General features: G+C 43.8%; 1 protein-coding gene across 1 annotated transcript in view; it reads left to right on the forward strand.

The window, feature by feature from the left end:
* ZBTB20 (zinc finger and BTB domain containing 20) overlaps nucleotides 1-22,478 on the forward strand; it is a 39,320-nt gene extending 16,842 nt beyond the window's left edge. Inside the window, exons 2-3 of the mRNA XM_019548775.1 lie at nucleotides 13,558-15,162; nucleotides 21,699-22,478. Of these exons, the coding sequence (XP_019404320.1) occupies nucleotides 13,578-15,162; nucleotides 21,699-22,117 (2,004 nt within the window). The 5' untranslated portion in view covers nucleotides 13,558-13,577 and the 3' untranslated portion in view covers nucleotides 22,118-22,478. The remainder of the gene's footprint in view (nucleotides 1-13,557; nucleotides 15,163-21,698) is intronic.
* Nucleotides 22,479-27,800: the final 5,322 nt, after the last annotated feature.

Consider the following 27,800-nt stretch of genomic DNA (forward strand, 5'->3'; position numbering starts at 1 on the left):
ACCAACTTCCAAGAGAAGTGGTGCTGGCTCCTACCCTGGGGGTCTTTAAGAGGAGGCTAGATGAACACCCCAGCACTCAAACGACCCCAGCACTCTTTCCTGCTATGGCAGGGGGTTGGACTCAATGATCTGCTCAGGTCCCTTCTGACCCTAGAAACTATGAAACTATGATCTGCCATTACTGTAACCTTAAAACTAAGTCAAAGAAAGCATCGAGCCGAATGGGAATAATAACATAGCCCTCCGCTTCATAGGTTTGTTTTAAGGATAAAAACATTAGAGATTCTGAGGCACGCAGGTACCATAGTCATAGGACCCAAAGACAGAAAAGAAAGACCAAGTAGATGGATGGATGGATGGATGGTAAATCCTGGCAGAACTAAGAACAGTTTTGAAAAGGGAAAAGTTTTACGCTGGAACTGGTCTTTATCTCATAGAGTTGTACTTTTTCAATCAGTGCCAAGAGTATAACTTACAAAATTTTTGATGAAAAAAAATTTGGGGGGGGGGCGGGGGGGGAATGTTATCACTTACTGCAGTTCTAAATCATTTCTATCTTTCACAAATTTCAAAATATTTAGAAAGTGACCTGGCTCCTCCTCAACACTTGGGACTACCAGAGTGTTCACATGATTTGATACAAATGCTGAACTTTGGCTGAACTGAAGTAAAATATATGCAAATATTGCAGTTTTCACTCAAAAATATATCTCCTTTCAGTTTTTATTAAACCCATAGAATTTCCATTTTGGGGGAATGGTAAAAAAGACAAAATTACCAGCTGCACTGTATTAACAGGAGTGGTGTGTATTAGACTCAGCGACAATGATTCTCCTCTACCTCTACCCCTTACTGGCTTTTAGCCAGAATACTGTGTTCACTTTTGAGCCCCACCATTTAAGAAATATTTAGGTAGATTTAGGTTCCAGTAACAAGAATGATAAAAAAGCATGATCTCTCAGGAGAAGCTGAAAAAAAATGGATTTCTTTTCTTTAAGAGACTAAGAGGAACATAATAAGTGTCTCCCAAAATATAAAAGGTTGCTCCAGGCATGACAATGATCAATTGTCCTCCATGTCCACTGAGAGGGTAGGACAAAAAGTCATCAGCATAATTTGTATCATGGGAGATGTAGGTTAGAGATTAAGAAAAGCTTTCTAACTCTAAAGATGGTGAAGCCCTGGGAAAAGCTCTTTAGGGAGATGGAGAAGTTCCCCTTTCTGGAGGTTTTAAGACCAGTTTAGAAAAACAGCTGTCAGAGGTGATCAATGGAGGGGATGGGTACTGGGCTCTGAGGGACCCTTCTAGCCTAGACACCAACTCCATGGGTACTCTAGGGCTCAGGCACCCACCAAAAAAATTAGCAGGAGCTCAGCACCCATGGAGCCACACTTAGAGATGTTAAACCTCACTCCCCTCACCCCCTCCAAAAAACTCCAAAACCCCCCATACTTTACTGAAAGAAGCAGTACATTACTTCAACTTAGCTCTGCAATGTCTGCAAAGGTGTGGTGATTTAGCAGGGCTTTTTGGCACTTTTAGCTAACACTGATTTAATTAATTGTTAGATAAAAGTGCCAAAAAGTCCCACTAAAATGCCCAATCTTTACAGATTCTGCAGAGCCGTGTTGAAATAACATGCTGCCTTTTCTGGGCATGCATGGGGCTTGGCACTGCAATGTGCCTAGTCAAAAGTCAAATGCCAGTTTGTTTTATAATCTGCAAGCACCCACTACCAAAAAATGAAGTCAGCACCTATGCTTCTAACCTTATATCTCTATGATTAAAGAAATGAGCTTTTACCCATGAAAGCTTATGCATCTCTAATTCAGTTAGTCCATAAGGTGCATCTCTCCCTTGCCTTCTGCTTGACTTCAGACTAACATGGCTAAGTGCCTCTCTTTGTTTACGATTAGAGAAGTACCGTGTGTCATCTGCAAAGATAAGTGGGTAGCTATGGCTGTAGAAGCACTGCTGCAGTTGTCCCTCTGTAAGCCAGAACTTAGGATGGCTGGGCTTCCACAGTGGTCAAAAGATTGTGAAGCTCTAGACCCAGTTCATAAATGTCAGATGGCAGAGTCTGCTTGTAGGGAACAACAGTGGGTAAAGAAAAGGTGGTTATTCTGGGCGTCAGCCATGGTGCAGCAACAGAAGGTGATTATACCTTCTAAGGCCTAGCGGAGCTGGTATCTGGGCCACTCACCCACAAGGACTCTGGAATCCTAACTCTACCTCCTGCCCTAGCCACCAGATGATACTGCATTCTGAGTAGAAAGTTGGTGTTTGAACATTGTGAAAATGAATGTTGCGGTCCCATAGGGCATTTTTTTGCCTTTGACCTTTGAATAGTCTTTCACCGTATGTTGCTTTCTTAGCACTAGGCCCAGAGGTTCCAGTTTTTTCAGGCGAGTCCTGTGACTACTAGCCAAAGACTGTAGCTCTGGCTTTAGCACCTCTTGTTTCTTGCTGTAGTACCTCCACCAGGTCCCATTAAGTTTGGTCACTTCAGGGAAGTACCACATCGAGGGTAAGGCAACCATATGTCTTTGCAGTGAAACAAGGCAGCTTTTATAAGTCAATGGGAATGCAGTATTTTAGTGTCTTTGGTTGAAAATGGAAAAGCTAAGCTTACACACATGTTCACACCAGCAACAAAAATCCTACCTGCCTAGTCTTAAAATATCCACGATTCTCTCTTTTCTATTACACTGGAAAAAGAGTTCTTATTACTGCTTGCTGACCCTTCACTTCTTTGTTTCAAACTCTACTCGTACTGTTTCTACATGCTTTGTTAAATCTGACTGCCAGTCATTAGTCTTGTATTGTATATCCTAGGTAACTCCATTTGTAGGTTGACACTACTTGATAGTTCATTTGTAACAACCCAGACATAACTACGTGACCAGTGCTCATCTGTTATTCTTCCAACACAGAAAAGAAATTTCAGACTTAATAGGTTACAGTACAAAAGTGAACAGGGAAACTGAGTCGCACATTTTTTCCCACAAAAATTATGCAACAATTTTCCTTATTCTCCACAGAGAAGTGAAAAAAAATGCATAGGCATCAGCAATTTATCCAGTGTGACATTTTTAGAAAAGTACTGACTTGCAGAAAGCTTTTTCTGGAGCCTTTTTATGGCTTCAGTGAAATTTGAAGACATTTGGGTTGTACTGAGCACCCCTCTAGATAAACCAGTATCTTCAAAAAAGAGGAGTCCCAGGTTATGTCTCGGTTACAGTGGTAGTGCAGTCAGTCACTCCATGGAGGCTATAAGCCCTGCCCACCCACTCCACCCACATTCACCCCAAAGACAAGGCAGTGAGGGCACCCTCAGGGGTGCTGTTGGTACTCTTTGCAGATCAAGGTTTCCTACAAGTGGGGGGGTAGCCACATGAGATGCCACCAGGGTATCCATTTCCATTTACACAGTTGACATGCATGGAACAGGAGCTGATGAGTGGGGCTTATTACATCAGGATGAAGCTACATGTTATACGTATACTAAGGGCACTTAAAATGCAAACCTCTGCACATTAAAGCTTGTTAACTCATTCTAAGTGGCCTCTGCACATCTCAACGTTGCGCCATTTCAGAAGACTGTTAACTCAGGGCTGCGCTACCTAGCTCATGTTAGGGTAATTTCAGCCTGCTCAATGGAGACAAAAGGTGCAATTTGCAGTCCTCTAGTGTCCTAGGATGAACCACTCCCAGCCTCCGCCCCCACCCCCATCCTAGAGTAGGGATAGAGCCCAGCTGTCCTGGCTCCAAGCCACACCCCTACCCTAGCACTGGCAAAGAAAAAGTATTAACCCTTAGCATGTGACTGCTCAAAGAACGTTCTCATTTTAACGCCACTTTACAGCCCGCTGATTTAGTATGTTTTTAGTGTGGCATGTAACTTCACCCTCAGAAGCATGAACTGAATTCTCTGCCTCCACAGTGTAAACATCCCCCACATCAGAAGGCTGGGGCTGGAGTCCATAATTGCCTCTTCTGAGACCCACAGTGAAGAAGATGTGCCCCACAAGGATAGAGGGCTTTGTGCAATCTTGGAACCTTCTCCGGTTGGGATTAGGTCAGCCCTACAATTCTACTCCTCATGTTGGGGTGGGAATAGGAACCCCTCTCCAGTCCTTTGTAGGTCCAAGATCAAAATTCAGACTGGAGGCTTGGACCTGGGCATTTGGAATAGGTTATGGTCTTTAACCAGGTCTAGTTTGCACTATATAAATATCAGATGCACAAGTGTTCAATCACTTCTCCCTTTGTTTCTGGGGAAAATTCAGGCGAAAACTGAATCCAGCAGAGAAATGCTTTCAAAGATGTAAGATTATCTTACATTTTGTCCTTTAGGTGAGAAAATAAGACAAGGCTCTTCTCTTCCACTCAGTTGGTTATCCTCACTAGAGATCCCATAGGGTGATTTAAAAAAAAGAGTCTGAGAGAAAGCTGGTATCTGGCTGCTATTCCTTTGACTCAGAAAAGATTTGAGGTACCAGGCAGTGTACCAAGCTACTACTGTGTTACTTTGGCTTCTGTGACTACCTAGTCACTGCACATTTCATAGTGTTCAGTCATTACTTTGAAATAAGCTTTGAGATACTATGATTTTGGAGCACACTATGGAAAATCCAATTCTGTTACACCCTTCAGTTAGCCTGAAAGGATCAGGCATTTACTTTGCAAATGAGGACACCTAGTGGCCATAAGGGGGAAACTTAGTAAAATACTAATTTGCGGTCTTAAGTCTTCAGCACCACTTCTCAATAGCTGACCTGTTATTGAATGTTTGTAGGGATCATTGTCTGCATTTAAGTTAAGCTGTATTAGCCATTAGCCAATAGCACCAAGTTCTTCAATTCCAATATGATGTTTCTTTGCACATGTAAAGCCACATTTAAAATTGCTCTGCAGTTCAGCATCTTCTCACTTCCTTCCATGTTTCGTACTGCTGCCTGCTCTTTCCTTCAGCTGTTGCTTTCCCCTTCACTAGTATACCCCTGCGTCTCTCATTTGTTATTCTCATGCTAAAATCCTGCTTCTTTTTGGACACCCACATTGAAAGGCCAGCAGGAAGGCATGGACTGGGATTCAGGAAAGTGCTAAACTAAGAACTCAGTCATCTATTGCAACAACAAAAGTCCTCCCCTTTCCCATCCATGTTTTGCTCCTTCATACCCATCTAGGATGAATTCCATGCATACTTCTGTGAATAGCCTGACAGTGTAATCAGTGTATTTGCATATTGAAGCATTTTTCAGATGTGCACAGTAAAACATTTCACCTTCATACCATGCCAGCTCCATATTGCATCCCAGGAGGACTGTAAATGTGCATGATCTGTACAAAGTTGTCTTTTTTTCTTTTTCTGAATGGGCCAAATGCCTATTCATTGCCCATCTGGGTAAGAATGGCTTTTGAATTTTCACACCCTTTCTTTCCTATATGGTTTCTGAATATCCCTCCAATCAGAACTAGCTTTCACAGAAAGAAGACAAAACCCTCCTACAGTAGTTTCTCAGAATGAGTCCATTGGGATCTCTGTACTGACATTTGCCGGGCAAAAAAAGAGTGCTTAACAAAGGCTGTTTGAATTACATAGAAAGGTTTCCCACTGTCTTAACTTTAGAAGAGTGGCAGGCCTGGGAAGAGATGGAGACAGCAGTCTTTTCCCTGGTGCCAGGCTCTCTATGCAGTGACAAGTCAGTAAGTGTGTGCCTCTGTTAAAGCATAGTTTCCCTCCACTTAACTAGGATGGCATAGAATTGATACACTTTCTTGCTTTCCCATGTAGTATTCATCCTTCTATGTATTTCTTGGGAGCTGTGAAACATTTGCTTTAGAGTCAGGCCTGCACTGCAGTGTCCTTGGGTTTTTCATTGGGTACATTGTAGAGGGAAGGGAAAGCCCCAAAAGTTGAGTCTGAACTCGGATTTCTTCAGATGGTAGGAGGTGCTGCATGGAGATGGGATTTGATTCAGGTCTATCCCTGTAGCCAGTGTGTCTGTAGAGATAGTGTTATTGTATGTTGTTTTTTTGTAGGGCTAGATTTTATGAATAATTTTGTTTAGCAGTAGGGCTAGTCGTTTGGTTTCAGGCTTCTGGCATGTCTTTTCCCTGGCTTGCTATATCTATTGTTCAGCAGACAAACCAAGCAAGAGTATCTTTATGGTCTTCCCAAGGTTTCCCCAGGATATCTTGGTTGTCTTTTGAAACTGAAGTTATTTGTATTCATGCAGAGGCATTCATACATACATATACTTCCCTGGCAGGTCTTCTCACTTGCACTCATTTAGGCTGAGATACTGGTGATGTGTGTAATTCTTTTGATGTGTGTCTTTTAGAGCTATTCAGAAATGATTCAGCAAAATGGCTTTTCACTGAAAAAGGTTGCTTTGTCAAAACTGAACATTTTATTGTGGGTACCTATGTATCCATTTGGGTAGAAAGGGTTTGTCACATTCAGAGAAAGACAAAGACAGAATCCTGCCTTAGAATAATCAGTAGTTTGATAGCAGGGCACTGCCCTGGGATGTAGACGTTGTCCTGTTCAAATCCAACTGTTTCAAATCAGGGACTTCAACCTGAAACTCCAGCATTCCAGGTGAATGCTCAAACCACCTGGTCTTTATGGGGAGTCAGCCTCTCTCTCCCCTTGGATCTCATCCACTTTCTATAAACAATTAAATGTTTATTAGAGCCAGGACTTGAGCCTAAGTCCCCCACATCCCTAAATGTATGGTTATTTATGTACACAAAGTGAAAACTGCAGTAAGTGTGACAGAGAAACAGATCTGGTAGGTCGGTAGAGAAAACACTTCCCTGAGATGTGGGAAAAACAGGTTCAAGACCTTTTTCCATTGAAGGTATTGTTACTTGTAGAAGGTGGAACAGCTCCATCAGAGAGAGGCCCAAGAGTCTATTCTGCTTGGGTTTCCCACACCCCACACAATTGCTGAATGACAATGTTAGCTATGTAGGCAGGCGGCGGGGGAAGGGGGGGTGAAATGTTCTTCTGGATTTTGGGGGGTCTCACTTTCATCCAGTGCAGAATGGGGGGGGGGGCAGGAAGGGGATAAATTAAACATTTTCAGCAAAAAGAAAAAAGGCATTTTCTGCCCCCTTCTACTGTCTCTTAGCTTAAATTGTTGTTCTCCAGATGGTGGAGAGAAAAGAGACAGCTGAAAAATGTGTAAAGAGGTATTTCTTAGGGTGATATATTTTATATCTTAGGGTGATATCTTTAATATGTTTTATTTATCTGCATAACTGGGAGAGAGTTAGGGCTTTGTTACATGTTATGCTGTGAGCTGCTCAAATGTCGATCAGTGTTATTGCTAGCTTAAGTCTGGAACAGTCACATGTTCAGGCCAGCAGGGGTCTGGAGGACTGAAAGGTACGACTCTTCCACTCCCCTGTGCCCTCTGCCTCTGCCCCCCAGGGTTCCCCTCCTGCTTCTCCCCGCTTATTTGTGGATGCTTGTGTGGTCTGCCCAGGGGTGGAGGCAGGGAAGGGTTAACCTGCTTGCCCAACCCCCACCACCACCTCTGCCAGGTGCTGCTCTTCTCCAAGCTGAGCCCAACCCAGAGAGCAGCAGTGGTGGCAGTAGGTGGCTGGGTAGGCAGGTTAATCCCTTCCAGGACAGACACCTCTCTGGGGTCTTGTGAACCCAGCATTCATTTCTCCTGTGGCAGGGGGTCAGGCTAGATGATCTATTCAGGTCCCTCCTGACCTTAGCTACTATGAAACCTCAGGAAACCACAAATAAGCAACCTGGGATGGGGGGTGGGGTGGGAAGGACAGTGAGTGGTGATCTGGAGAGGATGGAGTGAGGGGGGAACAGGAGGGCAGTGGGCCCAATACAGGGCAGGGGGGTGGGGGTGGCATGTGGGTTTTAGTGCAACATGAGCTGGGTAACATGGATCAGAGATAATCCTGTCCTGGACTGGCATAACTTTGAGCCACCTCAAACATGCTTAAAACTAGTTTCAGATGTCAATGTGTGGACAAGTTAAAGTGTTTCAGGTACCACCCAGAATTACTGTGTAACAAGGCCCTTAGATAAGCTTTTGAATTCAAGATATTCTTCTTCTGGTTGAAGGAGTAAAAGCTAGCATTGCACAGTAAAAAACATGGGAGAGGCACAGAAATTCCCAGAGGCAACAGACAAACAGTTAGCAGAAAAAAAAAGGCTGATTACGGGGAGATCACAGCCTATTGATAGGGAGGTAGGGCATTATCATCTTTCACATGTGGGAAGAATAAAAGAATCGGGTAGACTATAATTTTATAGTAAGTCACTGAACAGAGGTATTGCCAAAGAAAGGGTTTGTTGTACCAGTTATAACCAAAATTCATTGCTCTCTGCCTGCTCATTGCCTTGTGTGAAATGCCTACAGTGACACTCAGGCCAGTTCCTATAAGGCATTATAGGCAGATCCCTCAGATCCAGCACTGACTGGTCCCTTGTTGGCTGTTTTAGTAGAGAATTGAAAGACTGAATGGGGTATGGGTACAGAACTCCCCCATCCCTTTAGGGAAGGATGGAAGAAAGACTGGGGAGACTTGTAGGACGCTTGTATACATGATGAGGGTTTAGTTCTCCCCAAATTGAAACGGTGGGTTTTTAATTGGTGGGTTTTTAACTGTGTCAATTAAAAGCCCACAATTTAGGGACTTCCGACGAAACAGTGATGGCCCACCATCAGCTCACCCGCCGTCATGGCCAGGCTGCACCAGAAAAAAGAAGAAAGCAATGAGGGACCTGATCCTTTTTTCCCCTCACCCCCTGGAGTCTGCCCACCTGGCCCATGACCAGGAGGCAAGCTACCGGCAGGGCCTGCCCTGCGGGGGTCCCAGTCCTTTTCTCCGCGGTGCCGCATGGGCAGCAACTGCCCACTAGCATCACACCCAGGTGGTCTAAGGGGAGCACCACCACCATGGACGGAAGGACCCAGCCCCTCCCCCTCAGCTCAGGGGCTGCGTGACCCAGTGGCAGCTCACACAGGCAAGCTCTGCTGAGAAAAAAAAAAGAAAAAGCAGCAAGGAGTCTGATCCTTTTTTCTTTTCTTTTTTTTCCCCCCTCCCAGAGCATGACTGTCTCCCGTGGCCAGGGAGCAAGTTGCTGGCAAGCCGAGCAGCCCCTGAGCTATAGCAGGGCCCAGTGCTTCGCTCTGCAGTGGCGGCACTCCCCAGGACCGCCCGGGCAGGCTGCTGTTATCCCAGTGCCTTTCAGAAACACTGAATTCCTGAAAGAACTAAGGCTTGAAGTATTACTTCCTGTGGGTGTGTTTTGAAAAGGCCCACTTACAAATTACTGCGAGCGTTTGGGAGCTGAATATACCTCTTAAAATCAAGCTACATCTCCACAGAACTCATCTGGTGCCTCTCGGATACTCCTCTTGCCGCATTCTTTGCGGGGGAGAGGCAACCTTTTGCATTTGCTAAGCTAAGCTCTTGCATGTCTTGTTGCTATTGAATAAATCTTGCCATAAAATGAAACAAATAGAAGTACTTATGGGAAGCTGTCTTTTAAGATCTGTTTACATGTGTCATGATCCAAACAGATGGTGCTCAGTCCTTTTTGATTCAAGCATTTATAATACGCTGATCTGCCAGCACTTGGATAGGGGTAAAGAGAAATGGGTATGCACTCAATAGTACATCTTCACAATCTTGCCTAGGGATGAGCTTGAGGAAGAAAGGTGCTCTTCTTTTAATATTCATGCACAGCCAGGCGACACCCTCTCTCTTCCCCTCCACTCCGGCCCTAGCTGTCGGCAATCTTTCAGAAAGAGATTCCCTACTGCTTACCTTGAGTTCATGTTGAAGTCTTCCGTGACACAGGGAAGAGAATGCCTGCAGGTACCCTGGGAGCTTTTGGGAGCTGATTGTCTGGTTTTCTGGGGCTAAGACCATTTGCCAATGGGGTGTACATTGAGGTAGTGCAACTGTGCCATTGCATGGAGTCCCAAGCTGGGCAGGAGCACCCAAGGCATTACAGTTATGTGATGGGTATGCTATATCACAACACACACCCTCACCCCTCCTTTTTACAGCTGTTTGTGTTGCCTCCTCCCCTGTATCCATTTTAGTTTTTCGTCTGGTTGTCAAGAAAAGTGTAGGGGCCAGAAGCAGAACTTTTGTGTAGGGTCCACAAAAAAGAAACCCTGCCACTGCTTTTGGGGTACTTGCAGGTACTAAGAGGTGGGGGCTGGGAGGCCTTTTTTCCAGCACTCTATTTAGTCGCATAAGTGGAGGGGAAAGGCTCAGGTTTCTTGGCAAAGCTTGTGAACAAGACAGATGTAATTCACAGCCTCTGTGATTCCGTTAGTGATTTCCCAAGCGTTGCTGCCATGCAAGCATTGCCCAGGGGCAATAATTTCATATGGAAATGAGTCCCCTCCCTGATACTGCCTAGTTTCCATCTGCTGGCCTCAAGCTTCTTCAGGAACCTCATCCCCCATCAGGATTTCCAGTTTCTGACCTTTCTGCTCCCTCTTTTATCCTCAGCCGCTTCAGAGATTTAAAATAACCACCTGTGTCCAATGCAGTTTCTCTTTGAAGCACCAGAAGAGAGGGTGCTTGAGCTGGCAGAAATGGGTAAATGAGGGCGGAGGAGAGGAGGCTCCATTGTTCAGTCAATTGCAGTTGGTAGCATTTTGCAGCCTGTGAGTTAAGACGTGGATAATAACAGTCACCAAAGGGCTCTTTATGTTGGCCTTAAAGGGACATTGCCATGTTAACATTCATGATCTGAAAAGATTTAAATGCCCATCCCCTTGGCATCCATATCAGTCTAGGTTGTGTGTGTTTCCTGTGTACATGTCTCCTAAATCAAAGGGTGAAGATAGACTAGTCTGTTTTACTGACCCTCCTCTAGTAACTTTTGCTTCTATGTTCTCACATATTAGCGCTTGGCTGCAATGTGTGTGAGTTGCGGACACCAGACGGGAACGTTTCTCATGGAATGTTAACAGAAACACTAATGGTAACTAATGGGCCTTAGCACTCAAATGCCAAGCTGATGTACACACTATAAATACTGAGAGAGAAAGGTTATTAATAAGCTTATTATTTATTTAACACTTGGGGTGTGCTGGATTCTTCACCAGCATGTCTGAAGACAGTCTTTGCCATAAAAATCTCACAATATAAATAGACAAAAAAGCCCCAAAGAAGACAAGGGAAGAGAGGGAAGCAACATTAAAGGAAAAGTAATCAAGGTAGATATTGGTTTGGGGAGAAGGAGGTTTGAGAGATAAAGGGAGAGAGGGTTATTTGTAGCCACCTGTAAATATAATGAGAAATTATCCAGAGGGTCATTTAGATCTTTGCCTGCACATTGAGATGCTTTTCTAAACCTTGTCCAAACTACCCAGACCCCTTAGCTACTACAAGCAGGGGCTGAACTTCTTCATGAGAATAGGGGTGTAGGTTGTAGCTGTGTTGGTCTAAGGACATAGGCAGACAAGGTACTTTGGGTGAATCTGATATCTTTTATTAGACCAACTTAAATAGTTGGAAATTTTTTTAGCACGCTTTTGGGTTTAAAAGCCCTTTGTCAGGCTGAGGAAGTCTCTGCAGTTGGTGTGTGTGCTCTTCCTGGATGGAATGAATAGTAAAGAAGCCAGAGACTGGGCTGGTATGTATGCAAGACAGGCAGTGAGAATAGGCACTTTAGCCACGTTTATTTTACCTCCCAGTTTGGGTCAGGCTTAAATACCAGCACAACAGTACATGCCATGGTCCCAGCCAGCTAGAACCAGAATTCCCATAGTGAGAATGGGGGTGGGAAAGCTGATTGGTGTCTTTGGATTCCTGACAGCAAATGCAGTTCATTGTGGGTAGGTAACACCACAAAGTCAGCCCCCAGACACAAAATGTGCTTGAGGTTTTAGGAAGCTTTGCAATCCTGGATTTGGATTTTGCAAATGGTAAATAACTTGCTAAAAGGCTGATCCACAGAACCCAGGATCTGGATCTCCCCTTAATGTGCTGGTTTCAGAATTCAGATCTAGAGAGAGGAACCATATTTTCATGTAAACTCTTTCCCCTACAGAGTGCTGTGGTCCTCAGTGTAAACAAGAACCTACTCTTTTGGGTGCATTTCCACCGTCAAAGGACCATGCTAGAAAGTGCCTCAGTGAAGCACCACAGGTCTGTTCTGTCCTCAAAAACAGATGCACCGTGGCCCCTTTAATGCACCCCTAGGCATACACCACTAAGACATGCCCAAGACAGAAGGCTTACTGGCAGCCCTCCAGCACTGTACTAGAGGCAGCTACACTACATCATTTTGGAGTATCATGCATGTGCTCTGCCTGACTGCAGCTCTCCCTAGCTTGAGCCTTTGATGATGCAGGCATGTCTTGAATGTCTCATAACCAACCTGGATCTAAGCATATTGCCTGGAAGATTCAGTGTGAGGCTGTTCCCATCCATATCACTGAGCTCCTCCTACTCCTCTTCATTGAGTACAGGCACATTGCATGTTTACTCCAAAATATTTTCAGTTTACTCCAACAGGGCACATCTAAATGTGCAATTAATGCGAAACTATAAACTCCAATGTTCATTGTGCCAGAGTTTATTGCTCCCAGGCACACTGTTTGAACATGCACCCAAGGAGCACAGCACATTGAGCTGGATCGGAGCAGCCCCAGCAAGCAGAAGGCTCTGGGGGTCAGCCTGCCAGCAGGGGTTGCTCCTGCCCACCGCAACATGCTTTGAAGGGGCTGGCTGGAGCACAAGGGCGCTTCAGTGCAAAACTAGCCAACAGGCAGCCCCAACACTGAAGCACCCTTGTGCCCCAGTCAGCCAGGTCAGTGTCTACACATGCATTGCTGCACATGAAAAAACTCTGCAGCAGGGTAGCACTTGTACTTCCAAGTACTATCCTGCTGTGGAGTTTATTAGTTTACTGCAGCCTAATAGGATGGCATATGTAGATGCCAAGATTTTTACTGTGAAGCTAATTAGGCAGTTCTGCAGTAAGTCTCTCATGTAGACATGCCCATAGTAAAGTGCAGCTGACACAACACATAGCCTTTACTCCCAAGGCAAGGCCATCCTGTATTGTAAAGTTACTTCTGAGGAAATCAGAAGTAAATTTACTCCCATAAAGGTTACTCTAGTGTATGCATCATGTGCTTTCCCCCATTGCCAGGTTAATTCCAGGGTAACTGTTTGCTCCATGCAAACCAGCACCCCACCACCTACCAGCTAAGCAATGTCATAGTGCCTTCCTCGGGCAGTCAGCTTGGGAGCACCAGCGGCATGCTCACTCCTTACTGCAGAGTAAATTTACACGGAATATAATCCAGGGTACTGTATTCTAGAGTAAATGCATTGTGTTTCCACACGCTGTATGAAGTTATTCCTCCTCACACGGGGAGGTAAAACCTTCTATTCAGTGCCCTGGGAATGGTACCTCTGAGGTCTTCCCAGCATTGTGTAGTCAGTCATCCAGTATCCCTGCTGTGGATATGCAAAGGACAAACCCTTAACCAGTCCTTCTCCTCCCCCTGGTTTTGTCTCCTCCTGTGCTCCAGGTAACATCAGTTGCAAGGGGATGACAGAGCGCATTCACAGCATCAACCTTCACAACTTCAGCAATTCAGTGCTCGAGACCCTCAACGAGCAGCGCAACCGTGGCCACTTCTGTGACGTGACGGTCCGCATCCACGGGAGCATGTTACGTGCCCACCGCTGCGTGCTGGCAGCCGGCAGCCCCTTCTTCCAGGACAAGCTGCTGCTGGGCTACAGTGACATTGAGATCCCCTCGGTGGTGTCAGTCCAGTCCGTACAAAAGCTCATTGACTTCATGTACAGCGGGGTGCTGCGGGTCTCCCAGTCAGAGGCTCTGCAGATCCTCACTGCTGCCAGCATTCTTCAGATCAAGACTGTGATTGACGAGTGCACGCGGATCGTCTCACAAAATGTGGGTGAAGTCTACCCAGTTATCCAGGACTCTGGCCAAGAGACACCACGAGGGACACCCGAATCTGGCACCTCGGGACAGAGCACTGACACAGAGTCCGGCTACCTGCAGAGCCACTCACAGCACAGCGTGGACAGGATCTACTCTGCACTCTACGCCTGCTCGATGCAGAATGGCAGCGGAGAACGCTCCTTCTACAGTGGAGCAGTGGTTAGCCACCACGAGACAGCCCTGGGGCTGCCCAGGGACCATCACATGGAAGACCCAAGCTGGATTACACGGATCCATGAGCGCTCACAGCAGATGGAGCGGTACCTCTCCACCACTCCAGAGACCACCCACTGCCGCAAGCAACCACGCCCTGTCCGGATCCAGACCCTGGTGGGCAACATCCACATCAAGCAGGAAATGGACGATGATTATGACTACTATGGCCAGCAAAGGGTGCAGATCCTGGAGCGCAATGAATCTGAGGAATGCACTGAGGACACTGACCAAGCAGAAGGCACTGAGAGCGAGCCCAAGGGGGAGAGCTTTGACTCGGGAGTCAGTTCTTCTATTGGCACCGAACCTGATTCCGTGGAGCAGCAGTTCATGGCCGGCCTGGGCCGTGAGGGTCAGCAGGAACCTTCCCAAGCAGAGCAAAGTGACGCCCCTGCTGAAGGCACTCAGCCCCAGCAGCAGCAGCAAATGGATGCCAACTCCTCCTCTCCAGAGAGAAACAACGACATTGAGATGGATGGCAAAGTGCTTACAGTGAATAACAGCACCGAAAAGGGGACCTTGCAGCCTTCTGCCAACACAACTGCTGCCCAGCAATTGCCAAGCACCCAGCTCTATTTACGCCAGACAGAAACCCTCACCAGCAATCTGAGGATGCCACTGACTCTGACCAGCAACACTCAGGTCATTGGCACAGCTGGCAACACCTACCTGCCTGCCCTTTTCACCACACAATCTGCTGGCAGTGGCCCTAAGCCTTTCCTTTTCAGCCTGCCCCAGCCCTTAGCTGGCCAACAGACACAGTTTGTGACAGTGTCCCAGCCTGGCCTGTCAACCTTTACTGCCCAGCTGCCAGCCCCACAGCCCTTGGCTCCCTCTGCGGGCCACAGCACAGCAGGTGGGCAGGGTGAAAAAAAGCCTTATGAGTGCACTCTCTGTAACAAGACTTTCACCGCCAAACAGAACTACGTCAAGCACATGTTTGTACACACAGGTGAGTACACGGCCCTCCAAGTTATGCATAAGTCCAAGGATAGCTCGTAATGCACCCAAGGCAGAATTTAAACCCTTACAGGGTCCTCTGGGTAATGTTAAAGACCCATTGCACATACTGGAACTAATGACTGTGGTGATTAATATAAATAAGGTTCTCCACAGTGTCAGAAGGAAAAATGCTGAGCACCTAATGTGTCGACCCACTGAAACAATGAGGGGCAGAAGGCAAGGCATGGATGGCAGCTTAGAGACTTATTGGTTCAGAGAAGCCTGAGCTTTTGTAGGTGACAACCTTTTTCACAGAGGGGCAGAACTGGACACAGGCATGGGCAAACCGGGCGGCCGCCCAGGGCCTGGACAGAAAGGGGGCCTGAAAATGGTAATTTTTTTCCATTGTCTGATTATTATTATCATTACCTCTGGCGAAGGGGGGCCTGATTCTAAAAGTTCACCCAGGGCTGCCAGGAGTCTAGGTACAGTACTGCAGAGGGGTAGGATAACTCCATGATTAAATGTATAGAAGGTCCTTGCAGGGCTCTACCTGTGAAGGATACAGGAGGAAACTCTTAAGTACGCTGAAATGTGCTGTCAATGATTGATTGAGGAAATGGTTAGTATTTGTTCCCTAGTGAAAGGTGGTCTTTCATTAATGCTCAACATTTGATCTGAAGGACTCTCCAGCTGGGCTATTAATAACAGAATTTGTCTGCTGGAGAAGAGGTCTTTCTGGTTGGTTTCACTGGTAGATGTGTCAGGAGGGCCGGTACTGATACATGATGATGGTGTATGTATGGTACAAGTCAGCGTCAGTCACGTTACCCAACAGGAGCAAAGGCAAGTGTGACCTATGTTAGTCCCCTTAACTGAGTGCCAGTGGATGCATCTACATGTTGATTAATGTGCTGTAGCTACTGCACATTCAATTTAGTACCTGTAATTAGTACTAACTGAATTGGTACTAACCGGTGTTTCTGCGCAGTTGCATCAGTGCACATTATTTTGTGACACTAATGCTCAGTAGACTAATTCTACTGTGCATTTACACATTAACGTGACTTTTGCCATGATGCACTAAATGCACAGTAGAATTAGTCTACTGCACATTTAGCATCTCATGTAGACACACCCAGTGCAAACTTTATTTCACTTCCCTGTGTATATCATCACATATCTTGCATGTTTTATATGAAACGTCTTAAAATAATCTTTTACCGGATTGTTAAACATTTCATTGAAGTCATTTCCTGCATTTGTATTTTTTGGCAAGTCAGATGCCTTAAATTACTATGAAGTACAGCAGTGTAGAGCTCACAGAGAGAAAAATTAACCATGATAAATGTAAAACACCTGTGAAAGTGACCCAAAATATATATTCTATACATTAAAATGCAATTGCTTTGAAGGCTGATCATGTGAGACCATCTAAAATTAGAAGCAAATTCTTTGTGTCCTGTTGGGAAGCTGGGAACCTATATGTATCATTGCGGTTAGTCTCCTTTTACTAATTCAGTAGGGGTGCAAGACTTCAAAGCAATGACATTTTTATATATGAAGAAGCTGGTTCTGGGTTGAATTTTGCTTGGCCTGGCTCTTAGGTTACTATTATTTTGAAGGGAAATTCCACATTTATATGGGGAAGGAAAAACTATTTCTTTAGCATGTATCAATAGAATGGTGGCTGTATGAGCACTGATACACTTGAATATATCTTGAGGAGATGTAAGAGTGAGCTGAGTGCTAGAAAAAATTGTCAAAAGAGAGGGAGAAATGTATCTCATACCTCTCTGATGTATGGCATGAATATCACTTCCATGTATGTCTATATATGTAAAACACTCAGGATATATTTTTATTAATTTTTCTATACCCTTAGTGTTTATATATTACAGTTCAGAGAGCTCTAGAAATACCTGAGACAGCCATTATTGATTATGTGTGTTTATGCAGATATGAAGGTCTACCAACACTGATGTATATACACTTTATTATGTAAAGAGTAATTACCACAGCAGTGTTAAGAGCTTCTGCTGTGTAAAACCTTATGGTAAACATATACACAGGCTGTTTTATATAAATCATGTGATTAGCATCAAGGAGACCATCAGCTCATGCAAAGGAGACTTAAAACAACTATTTAGCTGGTTTACTGTCCCTTGATGGTTTACTGTCCCTTGATCCTCTCCCTCTGTCTCTATGCACACCTCACTCACTCACTCTCTCACTCACTCTCTCTCTCTGATAGAATCATGTGTGTCACTGGGGTAGACTGGCCTGCTGGGGGCAGGTGTGTGTACAAAGGTATTTTGATTTGGTGCAGGCCATGCACAATTTGCAAAAACAGGCTTTTCCTGGGCTTCTCTGGTTTTCACTGATAAAAAATTGCAAATTCTCTGATTAATGTCCCAAAATCTGTGATTAAAATGAAAGGTCCGTCACTTCCCCCTGCAGTGCCCCCTTAACCCTGCTGATGCCCCTCCTCCCCACCCACCCTCAGGCCTGCTGGTGCCTCCCATTCACCCCCTACAGTTTCCCCCACCCAGTCCTGCTGGTGCCCCTTGCCCTCCACCTACAGCTCATTGCCCCCACAGCCCTGCCAGACAGGGCACCCAGCTGTCAGGCCCCTGGGACCACAGCCTCTGCCCCCAGCATGAGGTGGCAGCTGCTGCAGCTGAGCAGAGCCCAGCTCCCCCTTTCTGCTGCCGGGGGGAGAGGGGGACAGACCACTAAGCCTGCCCTACACTGCTTAATAACACATCAATAAGTGGCATCCATGGGCTTGATCAGGGAATTAAACCAATGGAAGATATTAATTGACACATTAGCAAGTCCTGGTTTGGAGCCAGCTGTCAATCCCTGGGGTGGGAGGCGGGACATCTGGGGCCCCTCAGCCAATCAGAGGCATGGGGAGGCACCATGCTTTGCTGCAAGAATGGCTACTATGCTCAGACTGCGAAATCAGGCAGCAGCTCCTCAGACTTTGGTGGATCCCTCCTTCTGAGGAGTGACTGAGGGAACTAGAATTATTTACTCTGTAGAAGAGAAGACTGAGAGGGGATTTAATAGCAGTCTTCAACTACCTGAAGGGTGGTTCCAAAGAGGATGGAGCTAAACCAGAGGTGAGCAGTTATTTTGGGCAAAGGGCCACTTACTGAGTTTCAGCAAGCCATTGAGGGCCACATGACAGGCAGCCCAGGGCAGATTAATATTAATTTTCTAAATTTTTTAGGGGCCCTGCGGGCCAGATAGAATGACCTGGTGGGCCACATCTGGCCTCCGGGCCACATTTTGCCCACCCCAAGCTAAAGTTTTCTCAGTGGTGACAGATAACAGAACAAGGAGCAACAGTCAAGTTGCAGCAAGGGAAGTTTAAGTTAGATATTAGGAAAAACTTTCTCACTGGGAGGGTAGTAAAGCACTGGAACAGGTTACCTAGAGAGGTGATAGGATCTCCATTCTGAGGTTTTTAAGACCCAGCTCGACAAAGCTTTGGCTGAGATGATCTAATTGGTGCTGGTCCTGCTTTGAACAAGGGGTTGGACTACATGACTTCCTGAGGTCTCTTCCAACCCTAAGTTTTCTATGATTCTGTGATTCTGCATGCTTAACGTAAGTAATTCACAGTAACGATTAAGTGTTTACAAAAGAATAAATTTTGCATCTGAAAAACTAGTGATTTTATGACATTTCCAGGAAAGAAGAACTCACAAAATGGTTGTGACGCTAAGGACAGCAGTAAATACTGTAGCACAGCCTGTCTTTGAAATAGAGCTGAATGGAAAAAAAGTGTTTTTAGGGGATTGGGGTGGGGGGTAGATTTTAAAAATAAGAAAACACTTTTCTACTATTTGAAAAAGTTACATCTCAATTTTAAAATGACAATGTTTTATGAAAAAGTGACTGAAGTACAAAAGAGAATGTTGTGAACAAAGGGATTAAATAACCCAAAGAGTAATAAAATATTTTATCATGGGTCAAATGAAAAAAAATTGGTTGCATTAAAACAGTCTTGTTTCCTTTCACCAAAAATCATGAAAATCCTTTTCAGTTATATTTAAACTATTTTTCTCTCTTCAGTTCAGTCCCTCAACCAAAAGAACTATTATTCACAATTCTAAGTAGAAAATTATAATGCAGAGAACAAGGAAAATAAACCAAGGATTAGAAAATGCTTTTCCCTTGCTAGGAAACTGTTGAACCTCTGAAGCCAGTTAGTTCAGAAAAGCATAAAATGAGGATTTTTCTGCCTTGCGCACAAACATGCTTGCACTGATAAACCCTTGAAAACGTGAAGTATGGATTGGTATCTGCTCCCATTGCCATTTGGTAAAATGTCCATTGGCTTTAATATGAACAGGACTGGGTCTGATGACATAAATAGTTTAGAGATGTGGGTCTTGAATCTGTGGATGGTTTTACATGTCCAGTAGGATATCTTTAAGGATGTTATGGCATTAATTAACCTATATGGTGTATTTATGGAACAGCCCCGGTTAGATGTCATGCAGAAATGTTGCATCTCCACACAAATAGTAGGAGGTGGTGTACCTCCAGCAAAGGGGAACAAACAGCAGCTTGATCAGGCTTTGACACACTAGCCTGGCATGTTTACAGCAGACATACTATCGTTTTTATCAGCACAAACATGTTAACCATGTTGGCTAATACATAGCTGCCAGACTACACAGTTGTGCTTGTATCGGTGCACAGTTCAGCTGTAACATTAAGGAACTGAGGATTGTAGTCATTTTTCACTTAAGGCAGTATAGGATGTCCTCCACACACAGACCTTGGAGAAAGGTGAGATGTTTAATTTGGATATAGAAGCAAGGTTTGGGGGTTTGTTTGTTTTGTTAATATCTTTTATTGGACCAGATATATAGTTGGGAGAGATGGTAGGCAAGCTTTCAGACACAAAGGGCCCTTCTTCAGGACTGGGCACTTCATGCCCCAAAGCTAGTCTAACATGTCTTACAACTATACAGTTGGCCCAAAAAGACAGCACCACAAAAAAACCTTCGCATCTTGTAATTTTCTGAACCATCCTAGCTATAACAGCTCTCCAAATCTGTTACTAATTTGGCTATAGTCATAGACAAAACCATCTACGCAGTAGAGTTACTATGACTGAGCCCAGTTGCTGCCTGTTGACGGTGCTACGTGGCTCACAAACAGAGCTGAAGTGCTGTAAACCAGCATTTTTAAGAACCAGATGTTAACCATGTTTGTTTTCAGTGGGGGGGTTCAAAGATTTAGATGCATGATGAGATGTAGACAGCATATCCTTAAAGCATCACCTGGTAGTACAATATATGAAACTAGATTTCCTTTGCTAAGGAAGCAAGAGGAAAGCCCCATCACATGGAATAATCTGGACAGAGCAATCACCAGTTCTGTACCAGATAATGTTTTCAGCTACATCCTAGGCAGTGAGATGGATGATTCATAATATTAGATTTAAAGATGTTAGTTCTTTGGTTTCATTTTCCTGTCTGTTATGCAGGGGATGTTCCTGTTAAATAGGCCTTTCCTTTGTGCTGCTGGCCTGTGAACTCTTGCATGTAGAGATGGACTTTAAGTAATCTTATAAAATGATTAAGTTGCCAGATGTGACCAGAATACTGGCCAACACAGGATCAGCACTCCTTTGCCTTTTCGAGAAACTTCTTTCTGAAAATTCTCAAACATAGAAGTCCAAAGGTTCACATGTGTCCATAAAAGATAGGTTGGTCACTCTATCCCTCTCCATTGGGCATCTTTACACGTGCTCTAGGGGTGGGAGGGTGGCTCTTGGGAGTCACACTAATTAATTAGAGTGTAGTGTCTCATTTATTCAGTGTACTGTGCTTCAAAAGGCAGAGGGGACACTCAAACTAAAGCTTGTTTGATGAGCTTTAGCTAAAGCGCCCCCGCTGCCATTTTGAAGTACGGGAACACTGAATGGACAAGACACAGAGGCTACTGGAACATGCTAATTAGGCAGACAATTAATCAAGTTGGCTGCATGTCTACAGGCACCCATTATTTACAGGTGAAGAAGCTAAAGCTCTGGGAAAGTGAAGTGACTTGACTAAGGCCACTCAGGAGTATAGTGCTAGATGTCAAGAGTGAACACAGCTTTTCTAATTCCCACTCCATGGCTCCATCAACAGCTCTAGCTGAGTGGCTTGGCCTGGGGCTGGGAATCAGGAGAACATGGTTCTATGCCTGGGTCTGCCACTAACCTGCTTATCTGGCCTTCAGCAACTCCTTCGACTCACCCCTCTCCTTCACCACTTGTGGGGTAATGTTTAACATTCCAAGCTCTATGGCTAAATGCCATTATATATCTACAAAGTTTAATTATTATTGTTATTACTATTTGATTAACAAGACCATTTTTTCCACACATAGACCATCTCTCCAGGGATTCCTTGCAGACGTACAGCTAGCCTTTTCTAAAGAGCTTATTTTAATTGATTTTCATTTTTTTTATTTTCTTCTCTTTCTTTCTCTCTCTCTCTCACTCTTTCTCTTTCCTTCCCTGGTAACGGGCAGGTGAGAAACCCCATCAGTGCAGCATCTGTTGGCGCTCCTTCTCCTTAAAGGATTACCTAATCAAACACATGGTGACACACACCGGCGTGAGAGCATACCAGTGCAGCATCTGCAACAAACGCTTCACCCAGAAGAGCTCGCTCAATGTGCACATGCGCCTCCACCGTGGGGAAAAATCCTATGAGTGTTACATCTGCAAGAAGAAGTTCTCCCACAAGACCCTGCTGGAGAGGCATGTGGCTCTTCACAGTGCCACCAACGGCACACCTGGCACCACAGGCACCGGCACAAGGGCCGTTCCTGCCGGGGTGGTGGCCTGCACGGAGGGGACCACATACGTGTGCTCCGTCTGTCCAGCTAAGTTTGACCAAATCGAGCATTTCAACGACCACATGAGGATGCATGTGTCTGACGGATAAGTAGAATCTCTCTCTTTATTATGAACAAACAAACAAAAAAGTAGAAACAACAACAAAAAAAAAAGCTATGGCACTAGAATTTAAGAAATGATTTTTGTTTCGTTTTTACCTTTATTTTCCTTCCTTTTTTTTTTTTCAGTTTGTTTCATTTTGTCGTTTTTGTACTACATGAAGAACTGTTTATTGCCTGCTGGTACATTACATTTCCGGAGGCTAGGTGAATAATAATTTTCCTAACCTCCCTTGGATGGTGGCCTTAAGGCCAGGTAGTGTTTCAAGAGCTCCACTGGTTGGATCTCTAGCTACTGGCCTCTAAATACAACCCTTCTTTACTACAAAAACAAAAAAACACAAAAAAAAATAACAAAAAAAAATAAAAACAATTTCTTTTTTTTTCTCACTTGTGAAGAGCACTACAAAAAAACAAAACAAAAGTATATTACAAAATCTACAAGGCCTACTGTCGTTTAAGTACACCGCTTGCAGTGTTTCAATGGACATAATTCACAATTCTGACCGCTTTTGGACTTCACAGTATCCAGTTAGAACTGTGGAATATATCACTTCTGGCTGCGCAGCAACCAGAGGTAACAAGGCCCTGCTGGTTTCCACCATTTGTCTGCTTTCACACATGCAAACACACAAAGGGCTGAGGAAAGAGCAAGGGAGCATGAGTTGGATGGCATGGAGTTTCTACAGGCTGAGGAAGGAGAATTGTAGGTTCCTCTCCCAGCTTCTTCTCTACCCCATGCTCTCTGGTTCACCCTCCCCCACCGCTTTACCCCCCCCACCACCACCACCACCTTACAGCAGAAACCAAGAAGATTCCAACAACGAGCAACGGTGGCTTTCTTTTGTAATTTATTCAGTGTCTTCGCTGAGCCCAGGGCCTCAGCACAATCAAGAGGGACTTTCGCGGAAGGCAAAGAGAAACACAGAGGAAAAACAAAGATATCAGAGGTTTGCGACCTGCGGATCTAGGTACAAGAGGAGTAGTTCCCACAATCTTTGCAAAAAAAAAAAAGTTGCATCAGGATTTATTCTTGTGGAAGAAAGAGGAATAGAGAGTGGGTGGGAGGGTGGGTAGGGGCGGGAAATAATTTTAAAAAAAGAGGTCTTGGGACTTTTTTAATTCAAAATTTTATAGAGGGGCAAAAGCAACGTTTACCAGATAGAATGCTGATTTTTTTAATATATTTACAACAGTATTTGTGTAAAAAAAACAAACAAAAAAGTGAGATTGTTAAAAGTAATTTTTTCTTTGTTTTCTTTTTTGTTTTGCATACACTGCCACTAGTATCTTCTCTTTTATTATATATATATATGAATATATATATATAAATATATATTTTATTTTAAATTGAGACTGTTAAGGTTAGCTAACCTGCTTCCAGATAGAGGAGGGAGGGGGGAGAAAGCTGATTCTGAATTCTTATTTTTAAATGAGGAAAGATGTTTCTTCAATTTCTTTTCTAGTATTATAATTCTTTTCTTTTGGTTGGTTGGGTTTTTTTTTAATTGTTTTAAGAATTACCTGGGTCGATGAGGGGCACTGTGAGGTCAGCTGTGAGGTCATCTCCTAATAACCTGTCCTTCCCGCAATATCATTTGAACTGCTACTTTGTATTTGCATATGTGGTTCTCTTTAGGCACTTATCAAGGTCCAGTTGTTTCTTTTTTTGTGGTTCCAGCTTGGAATTGGTTCCTGCAGATGGAAGGTTCATTTAGAAAAGCAGGTTTTCTGGCAATGTTCATCTGACCTTTGGCATGAGAGCCAGGAGGGGTGAGGGTGATCCTCACTATAAACAGTCTGGAGGTCTGTAGAAAATAGGATTTCCTTTATTTGTGGTCACTGGAGAGGACTTAATCTGCTGTATCATTCTCACACCCCACCTTGCTCACTACAGATCTTCCAGAATTGTTTGGGAAAGAAATCCTGTCTCATTAATCTGTACTTGATGCCAAAATAATTCTCTCTCTGCAATTACAGATAATCTTCCCTTCCTTTGTTTTAAAAAATGTCAGATATAAGGGCCATATCCTGCATTCCCTACATACTCAGAACTGTGCAAGGAATGCGGGATCAGCATTAGTAACTCCTGATCAACCTGTACATTGGTGTTTTTTATTTTGTTCCATTGTGTTTGCACTGGTATTCTCTCCAGCTTTCTGCTGTGGAGATCTTTGTGCAGATTTTTTCCCACAGCCAGCTCCCAAAGTACTTGGGTCCTTTGTTCAGCTGGACCAGTGTCTGATGCTATCTTTGTCTTGCTTGAGCTCCTTAACCAGAATTTGCACCCACTGCACTCTGGACTTTATATATTTGACAGAGAAGAAGCACCTAAGGATAATATGCAAAAAAAAAAAAAAAAAGGAAAGAAAAAGAATTAATGCTTTAGAATTTTAAACATGTCTGTATTTAATTAAGCTTTCTTAGGTTTACAAAACTTGGCTTGTAAAATCTGTGTTTTTCATATGAGACATTCTTCCATGCTGGACAGCTTTCTTAAATATTGAAGCAGTAGATTTGCTCATAAAATCCTGAGTGCTCCTTAAGCCTGGATCTTCTATATCAGATGCCTGTAATTTTTGCACAGTTGACTTAGTTGCTATGTGCCCAGTATAATCCATTACTGATTTATTATGGAGATACTGTCAGATATTTTAGGTTCAGGCTTTTTTTTTTAATAATCTGCAAGGGATTGTCCTCCAGATATGAAATGCAAAAGGCCTGATTTTCAGTCACATGAAGGGATTTTTAAACAGACATTGACATACATGAAAACCAGAATCTCATTTCATAACATCTACCTTATTTTCTGTCACCAATATCCTTTCGTAATTCTTTTTATCACCTCTAATATCTACTGTCACCTCCAGTAGTTTGGCTTCGATATGCTACCTGTCCAAGTTAAGAAATACTGTTCTCACAGCTACATTGATGATATCAATGCTCAACTAGGAAAGAGGAAGAGCCTAAAATAGAGAGGGAAGTTAATGTCTGCCAAATAAATGACACACAATCTCTATGGGGGAAAAAATGTTTTAAGGACAATGAAGGGGCTGATAAAAAAGTATTTGACAGTGTCTTTTTGATGAAAGGGTATTTCTCTGATACCTGGTGATAGCAGACAGACTGCTGTTGTCCAAATAGCTTCACTTAGCTTGATATCTGTAGCAGGCCTCTTTGCCCACTGAGATCCATAGGAAATCTGTTTAATCTGCCACTGAGAAATCTTGCAAGAAGTCAAGACATAGCCTGGGCTGAAAGGTGGATCTGATCAAAGATAGTATACCAATCCATATGAGATCAGAATCAGATTTCACACCCTCAGAATGTTGAATATGGTAGTATTTGGAAAGAAAAATCCTGTTCCCCTTCCCTGAAACGAGCAACCATCATCTTCGAAATAAAAATATAAAGCAGGACATCACCATTTCTTACTAGTGAATTAATGGATTGTGATAACTAAAAAAGTAAACACAGTCTTTTTTCCTCCCCTTTCTTTTTAAGGATAAGGCCGCCCAGAATGAACTTGCAAGTATTTGGCGAGCAGGTCCAGCCAAGATGATGGCAAATGGCTGTCATAAATTGAAACTGATCATAGCTAGATGTACACCTTGCTGGGGTCATTTGACCCCAGTACTCTTTCCTGCCATGGCAGGGGGTCGGACTAGGTCATCTACTCAGGTCCCTCCCAACCCTAGAAACTATGAAACTATAATAAACTTTTAGGTTCTGTAATAAGTGGCCTCATTTTACTGTTTGCCTTCTGAAAATAATCAACGTATCCCAATATCAAAACTTGGTAGAGCAGATTGCTGTGACTACTGTGCTCCATACTAGAGGGACTGCCTGTAGGTCACTAGTGAAAACTGCTGATGTCAGTTTGTCAGACAGCCGTTATGTCATTATGCAAGATATACTGCAGAATATTGCCTAAAGCAGATAGACTCCTAGCAATGTGAGGACCTGTGGCATCATTCTGTGATGAAGTTGTTCTCTCCTATATTCCTTGAGCCTGATTCTCATATACCTGAAGGCCCCTGACAACGGCCCATACTAAATGCTTCAGAGGAAAGTGCAAACATCTCTATAGTGGATAATGCTGAACTAACCTGTAGCTCCTATTAACTAAACATCTGCTTGTGGCCTATAGCAATAGTGGTTTATATCCCTTATTTTTCATCTTACTGTAATTACAGGTGTTCTCATAATCGTATTAATGTCTAGCTTTTTCTTTTAAATGTTGCTAAATGGCCCCAGTGATCATTTGTGGCAGTGACTTGCAGAGATTATTTATGGCACTGTGTTAAAAGAGAGTCTTCTTTCCAGTTTTAAATACATTGCTTTTCACTGTATTTGATTATCCCCTTTGTTTCTGGTATTATATGAAAGAATAACTAGGAGGACCAGAGTTCAGCATCTCTCCATCATTCAGCTGAAGTCATTCTAACTAGGAATGCAGGACCAAATTCTACATCTTTGCTGATCAGCAAGCAAAGGACAACTATGTAGAGTGTATATATGGCTTATAAGTGGAGGGGTGAATACTGTGAAGATTACTTGCAGAGGAGTTCATGGCCAATAGATAGTAGAGCAGGTGACTGCACCAGCATCACAAGCTCTGGAAACTTGAATATGCTGAGGTTCAGGCTGGTCCCTAATGTCTGCCCCTCTTACAAAACTCTTATCCATTTTGGCACTGTGAATAGTCTCCATTGAGGTAAAACAGAGGAACAGCCTCCGAAGCTTTGCAGACTGCAACACTAAAACTAAGGAAGTATCAAACTCTTTCAACTCCTCTTGGCTTGGTAATATTTGAGTACACCAACATATCAGGATGCAACCTGGAGATGACCAAAATTCTCCTGAACTAAGTCTTGCAGGAGAAGATGCTAAAAGTAATTGGGAAATGTAATCAGAGTCCTCCTCGCGGTCCATATGGACCTTTGCATAAACCCAAACCAAGCAAAAATTTGCGGGAAAGGCAGCCATCAAAGAAGCCAACCTCATGGGCAGTACTGCTCAGATGGCTGGGAGTATGAAGCTGTCTTAATACTCGATTCCTGTCCGTTCAGGAATATGGACTAAAGCAGTGGTTCTCAACCTTTCTAGACACAAGGGACCCCTTAATAGACTCAAAGACCCACCCCCCACCCCTTGAAAAATGCCAGCTCTTAGTTTTCATTCTTTTTTGACTACAGAAAAATAATAGAGAAATTCTTCTGTTACAAAGAACTCAGAAAGACCACAACAGGGCAGAATGTTTTTTGACACTGTGGATTCCTATTTGAAATCTCTGGATTTATCTTGTGAAACATATTTACACACCTAACATTTGTGTGGCACTCTGCAGCACCTTTGAAAGGATATTTGAAAGGGTGCTGTGGCACCCTTGTTGAGAATCATTTGTCTAATAATAGTCTAACCATCCCCTGCAGCAGTGCTACTGCTACTGCTCATTGCCTTTTTCCTCTGTCCTGCCAGAAGTAATGATGAGGGCCTGATTCAGTCTCTATTGTCTTAAAGGACCTCTGTAGATATTTCCTTAAAAAAGCTGTTTGTTTCATTTTGCTAGGAGTAGAGGGAGAGAGCAAAAAGGCCAGCTATGTAATCAATTTGCATTCCTCTAATTATTCTTGCTTTTGATACCTGTCCACTAGATCTGTGTCCCTGCAA

Source organism: Crocodylus porosus, unplaced genomic scaffold (assembly GCF_001723895.1).
Source record: "Crocodylus porosus isolate Cpor-Errol unplaced genomic scaffold, CroPor_comp1, whole genome shotgun sequence".
Classification (NCBI taxonomy): domain Eukaryota; kingdom Metazoa; phylum Chordata; order Crocodylia; family Crocodylidae; genus Crocodylus; species Crocodylus porosus.